General features: G+C 37.3%; 2 protein-coding genes across 3 annotated transcripts in view; one reads left to right on the top strand and one right to left on the bottom strand.

Annotated features, from left to right (window-relative positions):
- LOC141440176 (cell adhesion molecule Dscam1-like) overlaps positions 1 to 23,569 on the top strand; it is a 267,224-nt gene that overhangs the window by 133,917 nt on the left and 109,738 nt on the right. The window lies entirely within an intron of this gene.
- The window catches only part of LOC141440489 (phenoloxidase-activating enzyme-like), a 41,493-nt gene that overhangs the window by 1,811 nt on the left and 16,113 nt on the right, over positions 1 to 23,569 (bottom strand). Inside the window, exons 1-4 of one of the 2 annotated variants that reach the window (XM_074105015.1) lie at positions 15,559 to 15,735; positions 14,075 to 14,237; positions 9,277 to 9,488; positions 1,247 to 1,401 (exon numbers count right to left, since the gene is read on the bottom strand). The exons of the other annotated variant lie outside the window; for it this stretch is intronic. Coding sequence (XP_073961116.1) covers positions 1,247 to 1,401; positions 9,277 to 9,488; positions 14,075 to 14,237; positions 15,559 to 15,628 — 600 coding nt within the window. The 5' untranslated portion in view covers positions 15,629 to 15,735. Of the gene's footprint in view, positions 1 to 1,246; positions 1,402 to 9,276; positions 9,489 to 14,074; positions 14,238 to 15,558; positions 15,736 to 23,569 lie in introns of those variants that run through there. 2 annotated transcript variants of the gene reach the window in all.

Below are 23,569 nucleotides of genomic sequence, written 5' to 3'. Positions count from 1 at the left end.
ATTTGATTACAGACAGACAGACAACGGGACAGGTGAAACTAAATAAAATCTTGTAATAAAAAAAAATTTTCATTGACTAAAACAGGTTGCTTAAATTAAGATTGGTTTTTGGGAATATTTTTGTGTAGGTATTGGTTTATCTGAGCACTGCCTAACTTTATTTGTAAAAGGTTGTTATAAGTAAGGATATTCGATTATTAAATGGAAAGACGTATTACTGGTATGAAGCTATATTTGCGACTGATCTTACTAGGCGGCGCAACCGCCTCTAAGTAATATGATATGGCATTAAGTACATACATAATAATACTCGTATAGGGTTTACATGATACGTGTACCTACATTTTGCATTTTTATTTTCAATTCCAAATTTTTTGTTACTATTACGGTCATCCCGTAAAACCCATATCGAAAATACAAACTGAAATATAGATAGATCTACGCAAAATATAGATAGATCTACGGGATTTTACGGGATAACCGTAAAAGTAACAAAAAATTTGGGATTGAAATAAAAAATACAAAAAGATTACAAAAAACCAATCTTAATTTGATTGCCTAATAACGACATCTCTTGTCCGGGTGAGCGGTTAGTTCCAATGGGGTGCTGAAAGTTTCTCCATAAGGGCTACAGCATAGATGTCGCTAGTGCCGCTGCTTAAGTGACTAAATTATAAGAAACAAACAAGCTGAGATATGTGGTGCATAGGAGAAATTCGTGTCTGTATCAGTGTCCAGTGGGAGTGTAAAGGTATAGCACGTGGCCGAGAACCTGGGTTCGATTCCCAGCGCTGGCCTTATTTTTCTGGTTTTTCTATGCATCTATATTTAAGTTTGTATTTTCGATAAGTTGCTTAAAGTTAAAATTAAAATTATCGTAGGTTGCTAAAGGGTAAGGTCGAGAGCAAAAGATCTCGCGGGCGTTCTCTGACACGGTGGGCAGACCTCATCAAATCTGTGACGCACTCTAACGACGAACGAAACGATTGCTCCCACTCTGCCAGACATCGAGCTACTTAGCGACGCGTCGCGAGAGCTGCGGTGGCGCAGAAATCAATCGACCGAGGCATGACCACGGCCACTCTGTCAAGAGTGAAAGACTAAGAAGAAGAGGTTGCTAAAAAGTTTGGCAATAAGTGACAGTCTCCGCAGGTGGCTGATCGCAGCCCTTGCTTGCAGATACTACAGACGTATAGCAACCAAAAGAAAAATGCAATAGATTCAGTTCAAGTAACTTTTAACTCACCTCCAATGTATTAAATAGCAGCTTTTCGTGTTGTTTGATGTTAGTGTGAGAGTTCGTGTTGCTGAGATCGCCCCATCCTGCAGTATACAGCCGCTCGCTCCCCTGAAAGCTCGCTGTGCTGTCTACGGTGGGTAGACATATCGGCCGGACGAACTCTGTAAGATAACTGATGCTTAAAGGAGTCCTTTCCTTGTACCTAATAATACTAAAACCTATTGGATATAATAGAAAATATTTTATTTTTGAACAACTACAATAATATGGCTAAAAAATCACATAATAATATAATTAATGGTGTAGTTGCTACAAAAAAAAGACACCCCTCTCAGCGCATGTTCGTCAGGGTGGTATACAGACTAAGTAAGCAGACTAAAATAAATCGAAATGTTTTTGGTAAGAATTTCATTTTTAATACAAGCAGATTATTGTATTGTCACGCAAGTTACATAAGTAATACCAAATTTCAAGTCAATCTAACCATTGGAAGTTGGTCGAATTTAACTTGCAAGATTTGATTACAGACAGGCAGACAGACAGACAGACAGATAACGGGACCGGTGAAACTAAATAAAAGCTTGTAAAAACAAAAGTTAGTACTTAGGCACAAGCCGGCCAGGCTAGGTAGGAGAAACGTTACTCCTAGCCTTAACGCTGCTGGCTTCTTGAAGATGTCTCTTCGTCGTGAACATCACCTTGCGACCCTTTTGTTCGGGATAATACAGTCGGGACGACCGAAGTACTTGTTCGAGAAGCTAGCGTGGCGTAAATCGGCGTGTCGTGTGGTGAGCGGGCCTTTGTGTATGCCAAAGCATGGGTCAGCTGCCTTCCGTGGTAGTTTTAAGTATGCGGCCACCAGGTGTTGGAACAACTTGCCGCCACCTCTACGTCTACCAATGTGCAAGCACACATTTAAATTAAAGCTGAAGAAGCATCTTTTTGATTACCAAAAAGAACAACCTGTTGGTGGCCGAGTTGTTACAACTTACTTGAGGCGTCCCTAATTTTATTTTACTTATTATTGTTTCATATTATTATTGCTGCAGCTCTGGTTACAGGGCTACGGCACATGCTGAGCTGAGTCCTTTTGGCATCACACTACAGCACAATGTCTCTTATTTTCCTCTCTTCTCCTATTTATGTTTTTACTGTGTTTTTGTTGTGATGTTGTGTGTTTTTCTTGTCAATAAATGTTGTGAGTTTGAGTTTGAGTTTGACTTTAGAAAGCTGCTCAGTGTACAAGTGTAGTTTTAATTTCTTTTTAAATGTGAATAAAATGAACAAGTATTTCTAGTTGATGGCAAATATAAATTTTCACCTCAGCAGCTCAAACAGGCAGGTTTTGCTATGAAAAATCAGAGAGTAAAATCGCATTTTGCTCACTCCGTGAGACAAAGTAGCTTTTTAATAAAATATAATAAATGATGAGGACAGTGCTGGGTCCACTCACTGAATTCCAAATTTTTTAACTTGACTTCGATCTATCACTTTCACTTCAATATGAAAAAAGCGAGAGATAGGATCAAATCGATACTAAGTTCGATTTTAAAATTCTGTAGGCCTAAAAAGAAAAAAACAAACGTTCGGATACACATATAACCGCAAAATTACAAAACGTCTGTTATATATTAAGGATATAGTGCATTAGTAAAGGGATACCAAATAAATTAATTCTATTCTATTCTATATAGTATAGCATTTATTGTTCGAAGCTTGTACGGTGCTTTTCTCAAATACAAACTAAAAAACTACAAAGATAAATTAGCAAACAAAACGAGCATAAATGAACGAATATCCCGCTCAATTTTACTTTTTTCTAATTTTTTATTTACTTTTTAACTAAGCAAGAAGGATTATACCAACCTAATAAAAAAAAATATTGGGTTGACCTTTAGTATTAAAAATATGTCAATAATTAATTAATTATAGTTAATAAGGACAAATTGAAAAAGAAAAACACGAGGTGAAATTAATAAAACGGGTTAGTATCTATAAGCCCAGATCTCGATTCGACTAATTATCGATAGGACTAAATCGCGATTGGACCAGATATCAATAAGCCCAAATCTCGATTCGACTAGATCGCGATTGGGCGTTTCTCGATTGAACTACAGTCAGCAGCAGAATTCGCTATAGACTTCAGTAGGGCTATTACGAAATTCGAAAATTGAAGTTCGTATCTTAGACCGATTGGTAAATAAGTAACATGACAATTGATAATAATATAAAAGAGCCATCGCATAAAAGAGCAGGATTATTTTTCTTATTTTTAATTAATATTAGGTTTTTCTCTTCTCTTGAATTATTCATATTGAACAGAAATTAATTAGTCAAACACAATTATGACATGAAATTGTAATGAGTTTGTTCTCACTTTGAAATACGCAAAGAAAATCGTATATTTCAAGTGGCCGGTGCACTTGTTTGATAAAGAAGGATTACATAATAACAACAGGTAAAGGCGTAAGCATGAAATGCAATGGATGCAGATAAACTTTTTTTGCTGCGAGTGGCCGTATGGGTGAGGACGCACTTCATACAATATTGCGTTTTTGTATTACAAAATGTGATCCAATCCTGATAGATGTGACATCACCCTATGTGTGCGTCATAGGTATTTATTTGTAGTAAACGTGATAAATAGTCCAATACCGATTTAGTCAAATGGCAATGTAGCCTAATTGAGATTTAGTCCAATTGAAACACGGTCAAATCGATATCTAGTCGAATCGAGATTTGGGTTTATAGATATCTGGTCCAATCGCGATTTAGTCGTATCGATATCTAGTCTAATAGAGATTTGGGCTTACAGATATCTGGTCCAATCGCGATTTAGTCGTATCGAGATTTGGGCTTATAATTATCTAGTCCAATCGCGATTTAGTCCTATCGATAATTAGTCGAATCGAGATTTGGGCTTATAGATACTAACCCTGCAACCTCGTTGTAAGAAAGCCGCTGCTCTTGTTTTTTTTTTTTAATTAAATCGTTCCGTATACTGCCCTATCCATTAAGAGGGCTTATGCCTGCTGAGCTGGCAACGTTGCATTTTTGTTAGTTTTCTCGATTATTCCATAAAAATTGAATGGAAATTAATAATGTTGTCTGATAGAACCCTTTTTAATATATAAGTTCATGTCTCTACTCCAATAATTATTCGTTATAGACTTACTTTCTTTAAAAACCGGTCATAAGCATTAATTCATTTTTAAGGAATATGAGAGTCTAACACGAATAATTATTGGAGTAGACACATTAACTTATATATTAAGAAGTTCCAGACTCCTCTTAGGCTCTCTTAGGCTGAAGATCGGAATTATCCGTATTTTTGTGCTAGGGGTGTATGCCCCTACGGACTTGGGTGCGAGTGGATCTCAAGCAGCTAAAATGGAACAAGAGGAGTTTTGGGATAGTATGAGAGAAGTTCTGAAGAAGTGTAAGGATAATGAAAGGATTATAATGCTAGAGGACTTTAATGGAAGGGTAGGTGTGAAGCATGATGGATATGAAAAGGTGCTAGGCAGCTTCGGGGATGAGAGGGTTATGAAAATGGTAAAAGTTTGCTAGAGGTATGTTTAGAATGGAATCTTATTGTAGCGAATACTCTGTTTGCACATAAGAACATCCATATGTAAGAAGTATGATTGATTACGTGATTGTAGATGATAGATTGAAAGGGCAAGTTCTGGATACCCGAGCTCACCGGGGTGTCGGCATTGGTCTGTACCACTTCCTGGTGATATCACGGATAAAAAATATGTTCAAACGATGGTGACATAGAATAGTTGAACCAAAAACTAATCTGGAACGTATAAAACTTGAAAATTTGCAAGAAGATAAAGTGAAAGAGGAATATATTGAAAGGTTGAGAGAACTATTTGCTGAGATAGACAAGGAATGTGAAATTGAAAGTTTATGGGAGTCATTTAAGAGAGGAGTAGTGAGAACTGCAGTAGATGTTTGTGGCGTGACTAAAAGAAGGAAAAAAGGAATGCGGAAGAATGATTGGGTAGATAAAGATGTGCGAAAGGTTGTGGGTGAAAAGAAGAAAGCATGGCTGGATTGGTTAGCGACAAAAGCTAATCAAAGAATGCAAAAGGCGTCATCTGAGGATATAGAAGAGGCAAGGAAGGCATACAAAATGATGAAAGGGTTGGTCAAAAATGTGGTGAATAGAAAGAAAGAAGAGCGAAAGGATGAGTTTGACAGAAGGCTCTCTGATAATTTGCAATCAAATATTAAAGCATTTTGGAAATCAATCAGACTAGCAAGAGGGATGTCAGCGCACTCGGAGCTATCTAAAATCAGGAGCCAGGAAGTATTTTAAAAGTGAAAGTGAATGTGTGATGAAAAGGTGGAAAGAATATTTTGAAAGAGAAGACGCTCTTACACAAATACAAGCACCTTCTCTTGAAGTGGATGAAGGTGAACCTGAAAGCGATATGGAAGAGATTATGAAAGCGCTGAAAAGTATGAAAACAGGGAAAGCTGCGGGATATGATAGGGTGTCTGTCGAAATGCTGAGAGCTGAGCAGGGTGTGGTGGCTAGTCAGTTGTACCGCCTTTTCAACATACGTTGGAGGAACGGTCGGGTACCAGGAGACTGGTGCAAGGCCGTTATCGTGCCACTTTACAAGGGAAAAGGGTCACAGCAAGACTGCAAAAATTACCGCGGCATAAGCCTTCTCAGCGTTGTCGGCAAACTGTATGCTAAAGTGATCATTGAAAGAGTTATGACAAAAATAGATGAAAGAATATGGGATGTGCAAGCGGGATTTAGAAAGGGAATGGGATGTATCAGGTCTTCTCCTTACGGTGCATAGCTGAAAAATATTTGGCAACAAACCAAAAAGTCTATTGCGCATTCGTAGATTTGGAGAAGGCTTATGACAAAGTCATGAGGAATTAACTGTGGTCGGCGTTATTTGCGCATGGGGTGAGCAGTGGTCTGATTCGAGCACTGAAGTCTCTCTATGAGGACTCCCTCCAGTGCTTGTGTTAGAATAAACGGAGCGTATACTGAATGGTTTAACATTCAAAAAGGTGTTAGACAGGGATGTGTAGCATCTCCATGGCTGCTCAACATATTCATGGATAATTGTTTGACAGATCTGAAAGATAGTGATCGTGGACTGAGAATGAATGAGTTACATATCAAATGCCTTCTTTACGCCGATGATCAAGTATTACTTGCATCGTCGGCTGAGGATTTGCAAGGGATGGTAACTATTATAAATGATGCTTTGGAGAGACAGGGAATGAAAGTGAACGTAAAAAAGATGAAAGTTATGGTATTCGAAAAGGAAGAGAACGTAACGGAAGTGTGTGTCCGGATTGGTGACGAAAACTTGGAGCAAGTGAATGAATATGTGTACCTGGGATCTATGTTTACTAGGGATGGAAAGTGTGAAAGTGATATTGAAAGGAGAGTAAAGGCTGGTAACGTAGTGAATGGAGCGTTGCACACCTTTGTGAATAGCTAGAAAATCACCAAAAGAGCTCGTCTGGCTGTGCATAGAGGGGTGCTGGTACCAACACTCATGTATGGAAGTGAAAGTTGGGTGTGGCAGGAAAGGCATCAGAGTAGAATAAAAGCGGTAGAAATGAGAGCGTTAAGAAGTATGTTAGGTGCGAAATGGAGTGACAGAATTAGAAATAGTGCGATAAGGGAACGCTGTGGTGTAAATGAAGGTATAGTCACACGGATTGAGAAAGGGATGCTTGGATGGTTTGGGCATGTTGAGAGAATGAATGAAAACAGATTGACTAAGCAGATCTATAAGACGAGTGTGAATGGGAACGTTGGGAGAGGAAGGCCTAGACGAACGTACCACGATCAAATCGGGGACGTTTTGAAGACAGGTCGGGTCAGGAGTACTCTAAACCGACGTGCATGCATGATTAGATTGATGAATGTAGAGGAAGCGAGAGTTGTATGCCAGAATCGTAGCAAGTGGAAGGATCTAGTCTCTGCCTACCCCGTTGGGAAAGAGGCGTGATTTTATGTATGTATGTATGTATTAAGAAGGGTTCTATCAGACAACATTATTAATTTTCATTCAATTTTTTTGGAATAATCGAGAAAAACTAACAAAAATGCAACGTTGCCAGCTCAGCAGGTATAAACGCTCTTAAAGTTGGATCAAAATATTTGTTAAATTGAATGAATGTGCAAGTAATCTATTTATATTCACGTTTCAAACAATAGAAATTCTAATAAAATCATATTTAAAAATTATAAGTTTATTGTTCAACCTTTTTAATGACCCAAAGATGATGTTTTTGCAGTATTAAAAAGTATGATGTTACAAGTATGAGATTTGTATCGTACCTACTGGATACTTTTTCTACTTACCGAAGACTTTTGATCGTTGTCTGGCATTCTTAAGTATTTTTTAAAGATGTAATGGCGACTGTATAAATCATTTTTGAGAAAAACTTTTAAATATGATAAAGTACTTTTTTTTTATTCGACTGGATGGCAAACGAGCAAGTGGGTCTCTTGATGGTAAGAGATCACCACCGCCCATAAACATCTACAACACCAGGTGTATTGCAGGTATGTTGCCAACCTAGAGGCCTAAGTTGGGATACCTCAAGTGCCAGTAATATCACCAGCTGTCTTACTCTCCACGCCGAAACACAACAGTGCAAGCAACAGTCTCAACAATCAGATTATATTTTAAAGTTTTTCATATTTTTTGTCTTCCAATTATATGTGGTTTTATTTTAACCTTTAATTTGAATGTTCTCGCTGCTCAGGTGAAAAGTTGTATGTATCACACGAGACCAAAGTTTTTTTGCATCTCGTGTGTTTGAATCAACACTCGTACCAAAAAACGACTTTGCTCTCTTGTTGCACAAATAAATATTCTCCGGTTTACATACGTCTCGCAGTAAGGCACGGTCCTCTCAGAATGAGACGGCCGGGATTTATTTATCACGCGGGCCAAGTGTGAATTGGGAAATTTCCACACACCACTGAATTGCTTCGCAGGTGTGTGCAGGTTCCAGGTAAAGCTAGTAAATTTTAAATGTAACTGACTTCGCAGATAAATTATCAAAAATTCTGTGATGCGCGAGCCAAAGCTCGAACACGGCTTTTGTGGGAGGCTGGAAGTCATCAAACCTGCTTTCGACATAATTCGTAATGAAATGACTCTCGTAAATAAACTTATATAACAGATTAATGATTTTGCACTAGGTTCTAGGTTTTCACATTACTAACTGTCTATGGTCGGGTAAATGGCGTCTTTGTTTACACTTTATATGTCATTACCTAGTAAATATTAAGTATAATGGACAAGACTTGGGGGAACTGTATATATAGTTAATTTATTTTTAGGATAGTTTAGTGTAACTTCAATTGTACCTTAAAAAGGTATGGTAAGGTAGGTTTTAAAAGTTATTGTATTGTATTCGTGTTTGATTCGTATTAAAATTGCATTATTCTTACTTGATCTAGCATTAATCAATTTTTAAAATGCCAATTTTTCCACCATCTACGCTTGTCTATGCTACTACAGATTATACCAACGTTTCATTCAAGAAATAACGTCAGATTTTGACGAAGATTTTTCAAATGATAATTAAATATTGAAATCAAGTGAATTTTGGTGAAAAAAAGTGATTAAGTATACGTGTACGTATTACGTATATATAATTAAAAGACTCGAATTATAGATGAATGTATTATTAATGCGATCCACTGGGTGTTTATACAAGAATTTTGATAAAATCGGTTTGCTTACACTTATATAAATTGGATTGACATAAAACTACATACACGTCGCTCAAGAGTCAGATGGGTCTATAATTCTCCAATAAGATGTTGCAACATGTTGTCACCTTTTTAAGGTTTTAAAGTACCTCTAAAGAAAGAAACAGATCATTTTGTATAATTACTTCTTATCACAGGCCTATACAGACACGCGTCTGTGTGTCTGTCTGTCTGTCAGAGCCATCGCAAAGTAGTAGTAGGCCTGTGATACAAAGGCAGACCTAACGTGTAACGTCCTGCTACTGTCTCTTACCTGTGTACTCAGGTATGGAAGCCAATCTTAATAACGCAATGTCGTTCCGAAAGTTCCGAGCATATACTTTGTAATCTGGATGTGTGATGATATGTTCAATTGGAATGATAACGGGGCCCAAGGTGCACTCCTTGTCACCCTCGTCACCACCCTCAAACTCAACACAGTCTGTTGCCTTTTCAGTATCGTATTCCCCAAGACGGACGTTTTTTCTGAAAAAAAAGAAGGAATAGGTTGAAGGGGGAGAAAGTGAGGCAGAATCAAGCGTGAGGGGGGGGGGGGTATATCAAGTGCAACTTTTTACTAGCTCATCCTCATTAATATACTAAGATTCTAAAAGATGAGAACATAATATGAGACGAACTGTCACAAAAGAGATTTCCCAGAAAACTATCTATAAAATATTCTAACAGTCCCAAGGACAGTTAGGTTTTGATCGATCGTCTGAGTCCTAATGTCTGCCTTGCTGCTCCATTAGCAGATCCTAGACACCATTTTTGGTCAAAGCCCACTCTAAGACTATTCTAACAAGCTCAAACACGGCTAGGTTATGTTGTTCTATCTTAGAGTTTCAATACCTTCATCATCAGGCCAGCTTGTTAGTAGGTACCATATTATTTTATTATCTTCAGAACTACGCATAGTTACCAAGTTTCATGTCAATACGGCAATAAGAAGTTGATGAAAATCATATTTAAAGATTCCGTTACATAGATAAAAAATCGGCCAAGTGCGAGTCGAACTCGCTCACGAAGAGTTCCGTAATCTATACAACATTAGACATTCATCATGTCAGCCGAAAGATCTACTGCTGGACATAGGCCTCCCCCAAGGCCCGGTCAGTCAGACCGGTCTTGTGCTTTTCGCATCCACCGCGATCCCGCGATCTTAACCAGGTCGTCGCTCGATCTTGTTGGAGGCCTACCGACAGCTCGTCTCCTGGTCCGCGAACGCCATTCGAGAAACTTTTGACATTAGACATTAGCAAAAAATTAAGTTTGTTGTATGGCCCACCTTAAATATTTATTTTATATTAAATTAATTATTTATTTTTAAAGTGATTATACAATCTGTGTATATTTCAAGCGTCTAATCGCGTTTATTCAAGTTTGTTGTAAGGCAGCCCTCCTTAAATAAGGTAGGTGAGGTATAGAAGGCCCGGCCCACCTTTATTAAAAAAAATATATTTTTAGAAATAGGATACGAGGGCGACACTAAAAGTTTTTAGAACTGGCCACTTGTTAACAATATAATAAAAAAGTAAGTTTAAATATTGAAAATGGAACTCTTTGCCAATATTATTGAGTATGTATTTCATTCATTTGTCATTTGTTTTACGATTTGGCGGCAAATTGAAAATTGTCTGTGTCACGTCAACATGAATTTAACGCGAGAAAATTTTCGTGCAATGATTTTTTATGACTTTCGATGTCATTTAAGTCAACAAGAAAGTTATGATAGGCTTCAATTGGCCTTTTATGATGAAGCCCCATCTCATGCGACCATTTACAACTGGTTTAATGAGTTTAAACGTGGTCGCACTAATCTCTCCCATGATCTGCGTGAGGGACGGCCTTCTACGGCGACGACTGAAAATAACATCAGTGTTGTGCGGCGTATGATAGAGACTGACAAAAGAGTGACGTATCAGCAGATTCGGACAAGCTTAGGCATCGGTATGAGTCAAGTGCATAAAATCCTCCATGAACATTTAGCGGTCAGGAAGCTTTGTGCGAGGTGGATACCTCATAATTTGACCGAGGCCCAAAATCCGGGTTAATCGGGTTGATTGGTGCCGTGAAATGATGCAAAGATTTAACGGAGGTGACTCAAATGCTGTTTTCGACATACTTACGGATGACGAAAGCTGGGTTTACTGTTATGATCCAGAAACCAAGAGACAGTCTGCTCAATGGGTGTTTCCTTTCGAGGAGTTGCCAACTAAAGTGAAGAGAGGTCGAAGCGTGGGGAAAAAGATGGTGGCCTCGTTCTTCGGAAGGACAGGTCACTATGCGACAATTGTTGTAGAGGATCAAAAAAACAGTTACTGCAGAGTGGTACACTAACAATTGTTTGCCACTTGTATTGGAAAAAGATCGGGAGAAACGACCTCGAAGTAGGATCCTTCTTCACCACGACAACGCCTCGTCGCACACCGCCAGGCGAACGATCGACTATTTAGTGACGTCAGACGTGGAATTACTGGGTCACCCGCCGTATAGCCCCGACCTCGCACCTTGCGATTTTTATTTATTCCCGAAAATAAAAGAAAAACTTCGAGGAAAACTTTTTATGAACACCGAGGAAGCAGTGGGTGCGTTTCAAAAGGCCGTCGAAGAGACCCCTAAGGACGAGTGGGCTAAGTGCTTTTCTCTGTGGTTCCATCGGATGCAGCGGTGTATTGATGTGAATGGACACTATTTTGAAAAGATATAATAGAACTAATAACTTTCTAGTTTGCTCAGTTTTTGATTTTCTAAGAACTTTCAGTTTGACCCTCGTAATATGTAAAACTCACGTGTTATAGGTTACAGGAGGATATTCTTAATCAGTGGAAATATTTGGCTTTGAGCTTTATAATACTAAAGGTATAAGAAATCGTCCATTTTTCTCGAAAATTTTAAGCTAAAAATAAAATAAAATTCTTTTTAGTTACAGCGCTCTTAACATAAACTTGACAAAGACCAAAAAAAAATAGACAATGATTTTCCACTTAACTGAAATTTCTTTGGACCTGAACTTTATAAGGAGCCAAAACTAATAACATTGAGTCACTTCACTTTTCTTTTACCTATCTTTTAATAAGAAACATATTATCAAATCAGCCTTGTTAGACTAATACTTATTATAAAGAGGATAGATTTCATTGTTTGTAGGCTCCGAAACTACTAAGCCGAATTAAAAAATTCTTTCGTCGTTGGGAAGATACACTAGGCTATATTATATTTTTTTTAAATTAGGGATCCTTACTAAAATCCAATAATGTAGCCCAAGGTGTAAAAAATGACCTAAATAATTTCTTACATCGCGTGCGCTGCGAAAACTATTGATGATAGAACAAATAACGTCATTATCTACAAGAAGTGTCACGACAGGATATGTCTAACTATTATATAGTCACAATAAGTGTTCTTTTATTTTATTATTGAAATGCCGCCACTAGAAACGACTCTTTATTTGTAACTTGGAATTACTTGATCCTTGAATTTTGAATTGGTGTTTATTATTAACTTTTTTAATTGTCAAATCCAAAAAGCCTAACGAACAATCTTCTTCTTATTATTTTGTGAACTTTTTTTTCCTTTATTTTTTAGACAGACAGACAGACGGACGGTTAAGTCTAACTAAAAGGGTCCCGGTTTTACACGTTGGTTACGGAACCCTAATAGTTTCAGGTGAAGCTAATATAAAAGCGTTAATAATATATTACGCAGTGATGTAAATCTTCGTGCTTGTTTTCATAATGTTATCTATAAAATATTAAACAAAAACAAGATAAAAAAAAACCAAGAGACAAGTAGGTAATGTCATAATCAATAACTTAACCCTTTACCAGGCCAAGGGATATATTCCACCCACATCTTATATCGGTAACCGTAGTCAGGTTTTAACTCCAAACCACCTACAAAATATTTTGTCAATCCCTGAAAATATTATTTTATGATCTTCATTCACAACACGCTTCTAAATTGCGTAATATATCTTTGGCAGCCGTTTAAATTCACTTGAACGCTAATTTCAGTAAACTACGGATAAATTCGAACACTTTCCATAATTTCCATGAAACAGAAGTACATAGTCGAACAATTTTTTTGATATTTTGGTAGATTTTGAGTGTTGAAAGCTAATGTAATCGTAAACATTGCTAAATATTCATGCATTATTGTGTATGACCAGAATTAGGATGTGGGTTGACATTATCCCATGGCCTTATTAGGTTTAACTGTGTGGGAGCTATTTTTCCCATGGCCCGGTAAATTGTCTTGTCATGTCATAAAAACTCACGTAAGTAATAAAACAGTTTTTGTGTTCAACTAGAACGAATTCATGTACCAAAGAGACCCAAAATCTAATCGGGCCATGGGAAGAATAGTTCCCACACAGGAAAATTCTAGCCAAGCAATGTGATAGAGTCATCCACATCCTAATTCTAGTCCTATCACAAGGACGCAGGAGTATTTAGCAAATATATGATTATATTACCTTACAATCATTAAATCATGAAAATAACAAAAAATGGTTCGATATAGCTGCTTGTGTTTTTCTTAAATTCAGTATAGTGTTCGAATTTGTAAACAAACCACTACATCACTGGTCAAGTGGATTTAAACGGCTGCTAAAGATATATTATTGGATTTTAAAGCGTGTCATGAATAAAGATCATAAAATAATGTTTTCAGTGATAGATATAATGTTTCGTAGGAGATTTGGAGTTAAACCTTGACTATTATAACCGATATAAGATGTGGGTGGAATATATCCCTTGGCCTGATCAAGAATATAAATAAGACAAAATCTAGTATGACAGTTCATTACTTAGACAGGCGATGGGATAACCGTAACCCACATATTTATTTCTGGTTTAAAGGAAGATCTCCGACTTTCATAAATACATTTTTTACAAGGCGTTCAATACGGTTGCAACAGCATATAAAGTACGTATTAAGACACGCTGGTTCTTCGGGGCCTGGTAAAGGGTTAATGTTTCATCCATAAACTATCGCATACAATGGAACTAAAATTTGTCTGAAGAGGGCAGGGGAGAAGGCAGATCTTGGCTACATGTTCAGCTACTTACGGGATGTTCTTAATCATTGCTGGACCCACCACGCAGTGAGCTGCAGTCAGGACATAGCGCCCACTGATCAGCGCGCCTACGCAAAGTAGCTTTATCTGATGTTCCCTTTCATATTCTATGAGCGCCAGCCATGGATACTGATCGATCCCAGCTTCTGTACCACCTGATGTAATTAAAAAGTTATCAGACTGATTGTTTGAAGTAGATCTGCTGCATAACTTTAGAGATGCAATCGTGAGTAAAGGACAAAAATACGCTTAGACTACGCTTGCTCAGTAACTGTACCAATACCCTAATAAAAGGCGGAAACTTTTTCATTGAACATTCTCAAAAATATAGGCAATATTGTTTGGAATTTCATTACTGCCCTGCTGTCAGGGTAATATAATAATGCTCTGTAAATCTGCATTGTTTTAACATATTTAACGATATCCCATGCTATGGCAAAGAAGAGTAAAAGTAATTCGTTCCCGCTTTACTATTTTTTTTATCATGTTTTATTTCAATCCAATTTATGAAAAGTGTAAACAAAGACGCCATTTACCCGACCATAGACATTTAGTGATGTGATAACCTAGAACCTAGTGCAAAATCATTCATCTGTTCAGTAATTAATTTCTTAATTGAATAGATCAAAGTATTTTTGTCTATTTTATTATTCACAATACTTGATTTAATTCCAAAGACTGTTTATTCAATTATAAAAGCAGTAACTATTTTTTAATTTTAACGTAAATAAATAAAAGTCGCTTATTAAACCGAGCATTAATTGATTTTTAAAATGTAATTTTTTCCACCATCTCTAAGCTAGTCTATGCTACTACAGATTATACTCATGTTTCATTTAAGCAATAACGTCAGATTTTGACGAAGACTTTTCGAATGAAAATTAATATTGAAATCAATATTAATTAGGACAGAAAAGCTATATTTTAAAAGAGAAGAAGAAGAAATCAAGTGAATTTTGGTGAAAAAAGTGATTATACATCTAGTTAAAAGACACGAATTACAGATGAATGTATTATTGATGCGATCCACTTGGGTGTTTAGTTTATACAAGAATTTTGATAAAATCGGTTTGCTTACACTTTATATAAATTGGATTGACATAAACCATAGTCTGATTAGTGTACACATTATACACACGAAAAATTACAGCTCTATTACGAACAGTCTCTAAGCTAAGCCGCAGATGGACAGACAGACGGACATGTTAATCAATAAAGGTACTTGTAACAATAGGAACCAAGAAGCCCCTCCAACACTTTTTACCCCGTAATAAGCTCCAGGGAGTTGAGAACGTGCAGCCGGCTTGTTTAGCCGGTGAGAGTCCGGCACTGTCTTGACCCTCCTTTCCCAGTCGTTCATAATGAATATTTTCCGACTGCACGCCGCCATTAACTCAACCAAAAAAAACAATAGGGTACGTCGTCACTGCATAATATGCAATTCATTGCGCTTTCGTCCTTCTCGGAATCACTTACCAACAATTTTGGGTCCTAGACCATCAAGGCCACAGCAACCGCTTGCGGGATCTGACGGTTGGGCGCTCATGGTGCAACTAGTCGTATTTCCATTGGTTGTTACGGGTGGAGCCCTATTTTCAGGCGTGGTTGGAGCACTATTTTTAGACTCGGGTGGAGTGCTATTTACAGGCGTGGTTGGAGCACCATTTGTAGGCACGACTGGCAAGGGTGCTCTTGTTGGTATTGGTGTGGGCACAGACTCGTAGTCGGGTGGGGGTCCACAGCATACGCTGATGAAGGCGGTCCCTTCGCATCTGGAGATAAAGAATTAAATGTGGGTTGCACCAAATTAATATGGCTATCAGTGGCCTTGCACCTTAACTCGATGCCCACCGGATTGCCTAATTATCATACCCCGTTATCAGTTTTGCAGATCCATTGAAACTAAGTCGTAGGGTTGCCGCACATTATTTATTTCATTGTCAATGTGACATGCACGGAATAAAGAGACCAGTGGAAGTGTTTAGTGGGCGTTCCCTCACCGCGCTGCCAAAACCAAACCTCAAAACCTGTCTCAGTCATGTGTCAACCGATGTGTATACGTGCCGTTTGAAAACATGCCGTATTGTGTAGGATTGGGCTATTAAAAAGATAGTAAAATAAAAAATCTCTGTAGAGAAGGCATTTTGTACCCTCGATAAATGCTATTTACCTAATTTAAAAATAAAACATATTTTCTGATTCTACGACATTATTTTTCGCTTTACTTAAATGAAAAACAATTCTATCGATCAAAAATAACGTTCATAATCGTGTGTTCTTTGCCTGATACAATAATTTAGAATCTTGAATGTTTGCTGTCCGCGCGCTACTTGCATCGCAAGGGATGTCCCCACATCTCATGAGATTGAGTGATAGCCGTGATAGGTAACAAAATGTATGCCTCCGCCTGCATTTCATATCATTGCAAGGACTACCTGCGCTGCCAGCGCTGGCTCCACCAAAGGAGTCCGCATTTTATGCTGAGGCGGGACCATTTCGGGCGCATATATATAAGTATATTTTTTTTTCTCTTTTTTAATTATTTTTGTATTTTGTAATCTCGTTTTATTTTATTTCACATTATTATTATTATATGTTATTGTTCTGTATCTATTATTTATATGTGTGTGTCCCGAATAAATCTTTTCATTTTCATTTTCATATTTTTTTTTACCTTGGACATGTTTTAAATTAATCTTTTGTGTTTGGTCTTGTATCGATTTCTTTCATTCAATTATGTTAGCTTTGATGTTTCTAACTTTTTTGTCTTGTTTCGATCTTTTCAGTTCACTTTTGCAGTCGGGTTTTTTTTTTTTTTTTTTTTATTTATGTCTTTTCAGTTAAATTATGTACTAGTTTTTTAAACAGTTTCCTTTTAAATTTAAAAGCACGGATTCATCAAAAATTATCAACGACTCGATATTCAACTAACGAAATAAATGCGACCGTTTGGCACGAATTCCTGATAGCTATAGAACGAGGTCTATATTATAAGCTGGGCAATTATTCGAGCGTTTCATCGCCTCATTTTTCTGATCAAATTTTTTACGAATTGGCTGTAGATTTTTTTTTATACGACTGGAAGGCAAACGAGCAAGTGGGTCTCCTGATGGTAAGACCACCACCCAAAAACATCTGCAACACCAGAGGGTATTACAAACGCGTTGCCAACCTAGAGGCATAAGATGGGATACCTCTCGTGCCAGTAATTTTACCGGCTGTCTTACTCTCCACGCCGAAACACAACAATGCAAGCACTGCTGCTTCACGGCAGGATTAGCGAGCAAGATGGTGGTAGCAATCCGGGCGGACCTTGCACAAGGTCCTACCACCTGCAAAAATTTTGATGTCGTTTACGATTATTTTTTTTATAGTTTCGCATTTCTACCAGATAACTAAAAAGATTTATAATTCTGAAATATTCGACCATTTTGTAATAGAAAAATGACCATAAAAAGAGACGGTTGAAACGCTCGACTAATCGCCCAGCTATTTATAAGTCCGAATGGGTACGACGTAGCTAAATATTACAACCCATCATTGTAACTACAACTGCAGTGTTAATACCTAGGTTCGACGAATAAAAACATTGATTAATTGATTGATAATGTTTCTACTGTAACAGCGTCGCCCTGACGGTGGAGGGAGTGCTCGGCTAAAGTGTCGGTACAACCTACTAGCTCGAAGTCGGTGACTCAGCACGAGCCAGCAGGAGTGGAACAATTAGTCGTCTACCTCACCTATGTAGGTCGTGCTGAGTCACCGACTTCGAGCTAGTGTACCTAGAAAAATATTTTGAAGGGTTTTGTAGTCGGTTCCATTAATATTTTATTTTTTATTTTTAGGGTTCCGTAGCCAAATGGAAAAAAACGGAACCCTTATGGATTCGTCATGTCTGTCTGTCCGTCCGTATGTCACAGCCACTTTTTTCCGAAACTATAAGAACTATACTGTTGAAACTAAGATTTTCACACAAAAATAGAAAAAAAAACAATAATTTTTGGGGGTTCCCCATACTTAGAACTGAAACTCAATTTTTTTTTCCATCAAACCCATACCTGTGGGGTATCTATTGGATAGGTATTACAAAAAAATATATTGAGGTTTCTAATATCATTTTTTTCTAAACTGAATAGTTTGCGCGAGAGACACTTCCAAAGTGGTAAAATGTGTGCCCCCCCCCCTGTAACTTCTAAAATAAGAGAATGATAAAAGTAAAAAAAAATATATGATGTACATTTATCATGCAAACTTCCACCGAAAATTGATTTGAATAAGATCTAGTAGGTAGTTTTTTTTAATACGTCATAAATCGTAAAGGAAACTTTTATATTATGTCACTTGCTGCTACGGAACCCTTCATGGGCGAGTTCGACTCGCACTTGGCCGCTTTTATTTTAGAGTTAGTTTTACTTTTTTGTTAAAAAAAATCTTTATTTCTCACTTTTTAGTGGTTTGTAGCCAAAGTACATCTCACAGCGACTCCATTAAGCCCAAACACAGCTTGGTTACGTTGTTTTATAACAACAACAGACAGACAGAGACAGAGTCCGTTGCCTACCTTCCGGCTTCGGCATCAGATCAGTTCTAAAGAATCATGAACTCAAAGCTCCTTCTTAGTTGCTTATCTAGTTATATTAATCATGATCGTTTATAGAGGAGCGAGCTTTACTTGGCTTTGACGAGTTCCATTTGTCATCTACGGTCTTCTTCATCAGGTCCAGTTTACCAAATGATACTTTTTGAATGTAAATGCTTATCTTAATGCTAAAAATGCCAAAATCGCCATAGGTGTGCCTATAAAATTTGAGGTTTGCCCTCGATTTTCCTAAGATCCCATCATCAGATCTTGACTTGGTGACAATGGGACCACCTCAAAAGAGTACCCTTTCGAATAAAAAAATAATTTTGAAAATCGGTCCACAATTGACTGAGTAATCGGCGAACATACATAAAAAAAATACAAACATTGGAACTAGAACCTCCTCCTTTTTTAAAGTCGGTTAAAACAAAGAAAACAACAAGTCTAGTGCTCTGGATCTCTGTTAAGTAGCTAACTTGAAGTTCAGCAGTCGGGACCCATTAGGTAGTACCTACTAAGAATTTTAGAGCTGGTTATGATTTGAATGGGTTCCAACTGTTGAAGTTTTAAGTTCCACTAGACTTCTTTTCTTCTTTTTAGTATTTTCTAAGGCACTCGTGTTTTTCATTTTTTAAATGTATTGTTTTGTTTCACACTTTTTTGATATTTCTGTGAAAATATTATATTAAAACAATTATTCATATCCATTTATCCATACTAATATTATAAATGCGAAAGTGTGTGTTTGTATGTTTGTCCGTCTTTCACGTCGAAACGGAGTGACGGATTGACGTGATTTTTTGGCATAGAGATAGTTTATGAGTCAGAGAGTGACATAGGTTACTTTTATCCTGGAAAAACGCGTAGTTCCCGAGGGGATAACGCGCGATAACGGAATTCCACGCGGGCGAAGCCGCGGGCAAAAGCTAGTAACCTATGTATATTTAGAATGGGCTAACTATTAACTTTGATTTGAGACCCTACTCGAAAGGATTGTTTTATTTTTTTAAAACACGATTTGGCGCCAAAAATCCGCCATTTTTGATTTAAATGAATTTTATGTACCCAGTGACGTATCATATCATTTATCAAAATCGGGTCAGCCGTTGAGTAGTTACGAGAGGACATATGAATAGACACATGTATATACATACGGGTCAAACACATAACCCTCCTTCTTCGCAGTCAGCTAAAAAATACACTATCTGCTTTCATACAACCGTCACGGATAGACACAACACACTTAGTCTTGTCTAAGAAAATGTTTTTTTTTTAATTCGTAAAAAAAAATTAAACAAAAATACTTATTTAATAAAACATCGGAGCTACCTTAAGCTGTACACGTAATCTTTATACTGTTGCGGGACGGGGGATGTAGCCAGTCTTGTTCTGATATGGTCGCAGTCGAGAACATCCACACACTGCCCTGCCTCTGTCTTGTTTGCTAAAGTTACACAAGGACAGCACACCTGTAATGTGGGATAAGTTTTAGAACTATGTTCTTACGTCTTTGGTAACGTAAGGCACTTGTCCAACCGCGCATAATGAACGAGAAGCGAGTAGAGCTATAAACTAGATACAAGATGGCGAGCGGCGAGAAGCGAGTCCGTAGTTGCGTTAAGCGTTGCGTTGCGTGCATGCGGCGACCGCAAAAGTGTACACGGTAGTTTAAGACGACGCTTGTTTTAAACTAGTTCGGCGACCGCGTTAGGTGAACGATTCAGTGTAATCGCCCCTTTAGTTTTGTCGCTGGGCTATGAGCGAGTTATGATTGCGACGGGCGATTACTCGCACTGTGGAGTAAAACAGTTGTTTGTTCTCTCAGTGTGAGTTCTGATCGCCAAGCGAGCATCGTTGTGCGGGTTCTATTTTTTATAGCTTTTGCTGCTGCGATATATACTTAGTGCAGAGAGTTCTCGCCGGCAGTGTGAATAGCCAGCGATCAACTAAGCTCGGGTTTCCGCAGTTTTCAGACTAAAAAGTCCCCTCGAGTTGCCCCGGGAGCAAAAGTGTCCATCAATACATAAACGAATTGAGTTTTATAGATGATGAATTTGAGGTGAAATTTTATGACGTTTGATCGTGATATGAAACAAATTCCCCAATATCCGAATCTCATAGCTGGGGACTCGGGGATCGTTCTTTGTTACATGTGGTAGTTCCATATATGAAAAATAATTTTGCCTTTATACTAGAACGAAGTTCTGGCAGTCGTGGGCTCGCTTGCTCTATTGCAGTTGAAATGAGTTCGTTTCTAATAGCTCATACTTAGATTAAATTATTGGAAGTTTGATCCAATCCACTGCCGGATGAGAAGGTATAGCTCACCTTGGGTTTTTTAGTAACTTCTTCGAATCCACAATGTAAGTTGCGTAATTGATTTAAGGCTTCCACCTGCAGTAGGTATCCGTTTTGGGGCCAGCTTCCGCAGAGGGCTGCACGTTTCTAACGTCTTACAGTCGCCAGTTTTGCCACCAGGAGTAGTGCACGGCGATCCTGTATCTAAATAAATGGTTATACAAGGTGTTAATGACCGTATAGTCTGTCAAAAAAGAGAAGAAATTAAAAAATGGCAACACTGTAGTGTCATCCCTTTCAAACCCTGTCAAACCAAAAAGGGAGGACAGTACAGTGTTGCCACTTTTTAATTTCTTTTCTATAGCTTAGAAGAACCCTAGGTATGTATTTACTAAATAATACAATAAAATTAAATCACACAAATTACATTCAATCATTATACCAAAAAAAAAATTTAACAAAATCTTAATAAAATAATTGAAAACCTCAGACACCCCAATTTTTTTTTTCAACTTTAAGTTACTTGATTGATTTTTTTCCGAATACCTTCCTTATTATTTCAATAACTATTCGTATTTTAATAAGTTAGTATGTTATTCTACTCGATTTGTAACTCTTTACTCATAATTTGTATTCGTCAGTAAAGTTGCGCTTAGACGTTTATAAAAGGAAATCAAACTGACAGCAAAATGGCCAGTATTCAATTATTTAAATAGTATTCGCATGTTGCATCCGTAACTTTTAGACTGGGCACAATAAAAAAAAGGATTTAAAAACACAATCACAACCAGATTTAAAACATAGTATAATCGATTCTACTCTCGATTCTGAGCAACTACTTTCTGGTTTTCAGTTATTTAAATAACATCTTGTATAAAGTGCTAACCAATTAGGTACCAATAATTTAAGAGATTTTATCTTAAATAAATAAAAAATATCCATACTAATATTATAAATGCGAAAGTAACTCTGTCTGTCTGTCTGTCTGTCTGTCTGTCTGTCTGTCTGTTACGCTTTCACGCCTAAACCGCTGAACCGATTTTGATGAAATTTGGTACAGAGATAGAATAGACCTTGGGGAAAGAACATAGGCTATCTTTTATCGCATAAAAGAGGCTTTCAGGGGTTGAAATAGGGGATGAAAGTTTATATGGTGGAAGTTCGTAGCTATCGAAGATAAAACCATGAAACTTGGCATTTAGGCACTTAATAAGAAATAATTCTATATTTGTTTGAGCTTTTTTAAAAAAATCGACCTGTGAGGGGATGAAATAGGGGATGAAAGTTTATACGCAAGGTCGTCATTATTGAAGATAAATCGATGAATCTTTATTAAACTTGCCATTTCGGCATGTGAAAAGAAATAAATAGATATTGTTCGCACGTTTTTTAAATTCTTCCTGTGAGGGGGTGAAATAGGGGATGAAAGTTTATATGGAAGATCGTCATTGTCGAAGATAAATCGATGGTTCTTTATGAAACTTGGTATTTGGGCACGTGATAAGAGATAAATACATATTTGTTCGCGCGTTTTTAAAAATTCTTCCTGTGAGGGGTGAAATAGGGGATGAAACTTTATATGGGAGATCGTCATTGTCGAAGATAAATCTATGGTTCTTTATGAAACTTGGCATTGGGCTACTTATAAGAAATAAATAGATATTTGTTTAAGCGTTTTTGAAAATGTTACCTGCGAGGGGATGTTAGCAGAGGGGATGGTGCAGTGTTAGCAGAGCCTTTTAAGCTCATAAGCAAAATGTACGCAATGTGGGGTCATTTTAGATGGTTTATTCACATAGACAGTCAGACATGAAAAATTATGATTTTCAGATTTTTCTTATTTATTGTGCTATAAGAGCTACCTTTATGCAAAATTCCAAGTTTTTAGGACAGCCGGAAGTAACTACCCTATAACTTTTTCTGTTAAGGCAATTTGTATGGAAACACCTTTTTAACGACTGTAGCTTTTGATTGCCTTGACTTAGAGGTGTGATTTTTTCACAGCTTTCGGGACTATTGACCTGGTTTAGGGTTTTAATTTCAACTCGATATATACCTTACTCCGCGCTTTTACGAGATAAAGGGTCTTGACAGACAGACGGACGGACGGACAGCAAAGTAATCCTACAAGGGTTCCATTTTTTCCTTTTAAGGTACGGAACCCTAAAAAACATTTGATCTGGTGCTTTTCAAATTTCGACCTATTTACTTGAAAATATGGGGATGAAAGTTCTTAAGGAATTCCAAAAAAGTTACTACGTATAAGTATATTTATTGGAAATATTTGTAGCTATGCTTAGTAAAAATGCCTTGACTTACAATAAAGGACGTAAGGTGTCAATAGTTCACTATGAAGAATTACTTAGTCCTTTTGTGTTGGCAGGGTAGAATACACGTCGTACGTATTGCTAAAATATGGCTACCCGCAAAATATTTATGTTTTACCAAAGAACATCGGATGAATGGAAGGATGTATGGAAGAACAAAAATAATAGTTTATATTTGTAGCAATGTACTAAAATAGGTTATTTTTGGTAAACCGTAGAAGTTTCTATGTACTATTATTGGCAGAATAGGTATCCTATTATAAATTAAATACTTCCCAAA

The sequence above is a fragment of the Choristoneura fumiferana genome, chromosome 22 (genome assembly GCF_025370935.1).
Source record: "Choristoneura fumiferana chromosome 22, NRCan_CFum_1, whole genome shotgun sequence".
In the NCBI taxonomy this organism is placed as follows: domain Eukaryota; kingdom Metazoa; phylum Arthropoda; class Insecta; order Lepidoptera; family Tortricidae; genus Choristoneura; species Choristoneura fumiferana.
The sequence above is the reverse complement of the archived record's forward strand: the minus strand, read 5'-3'. Positions and strand labels throughout refer to the sequence as shown.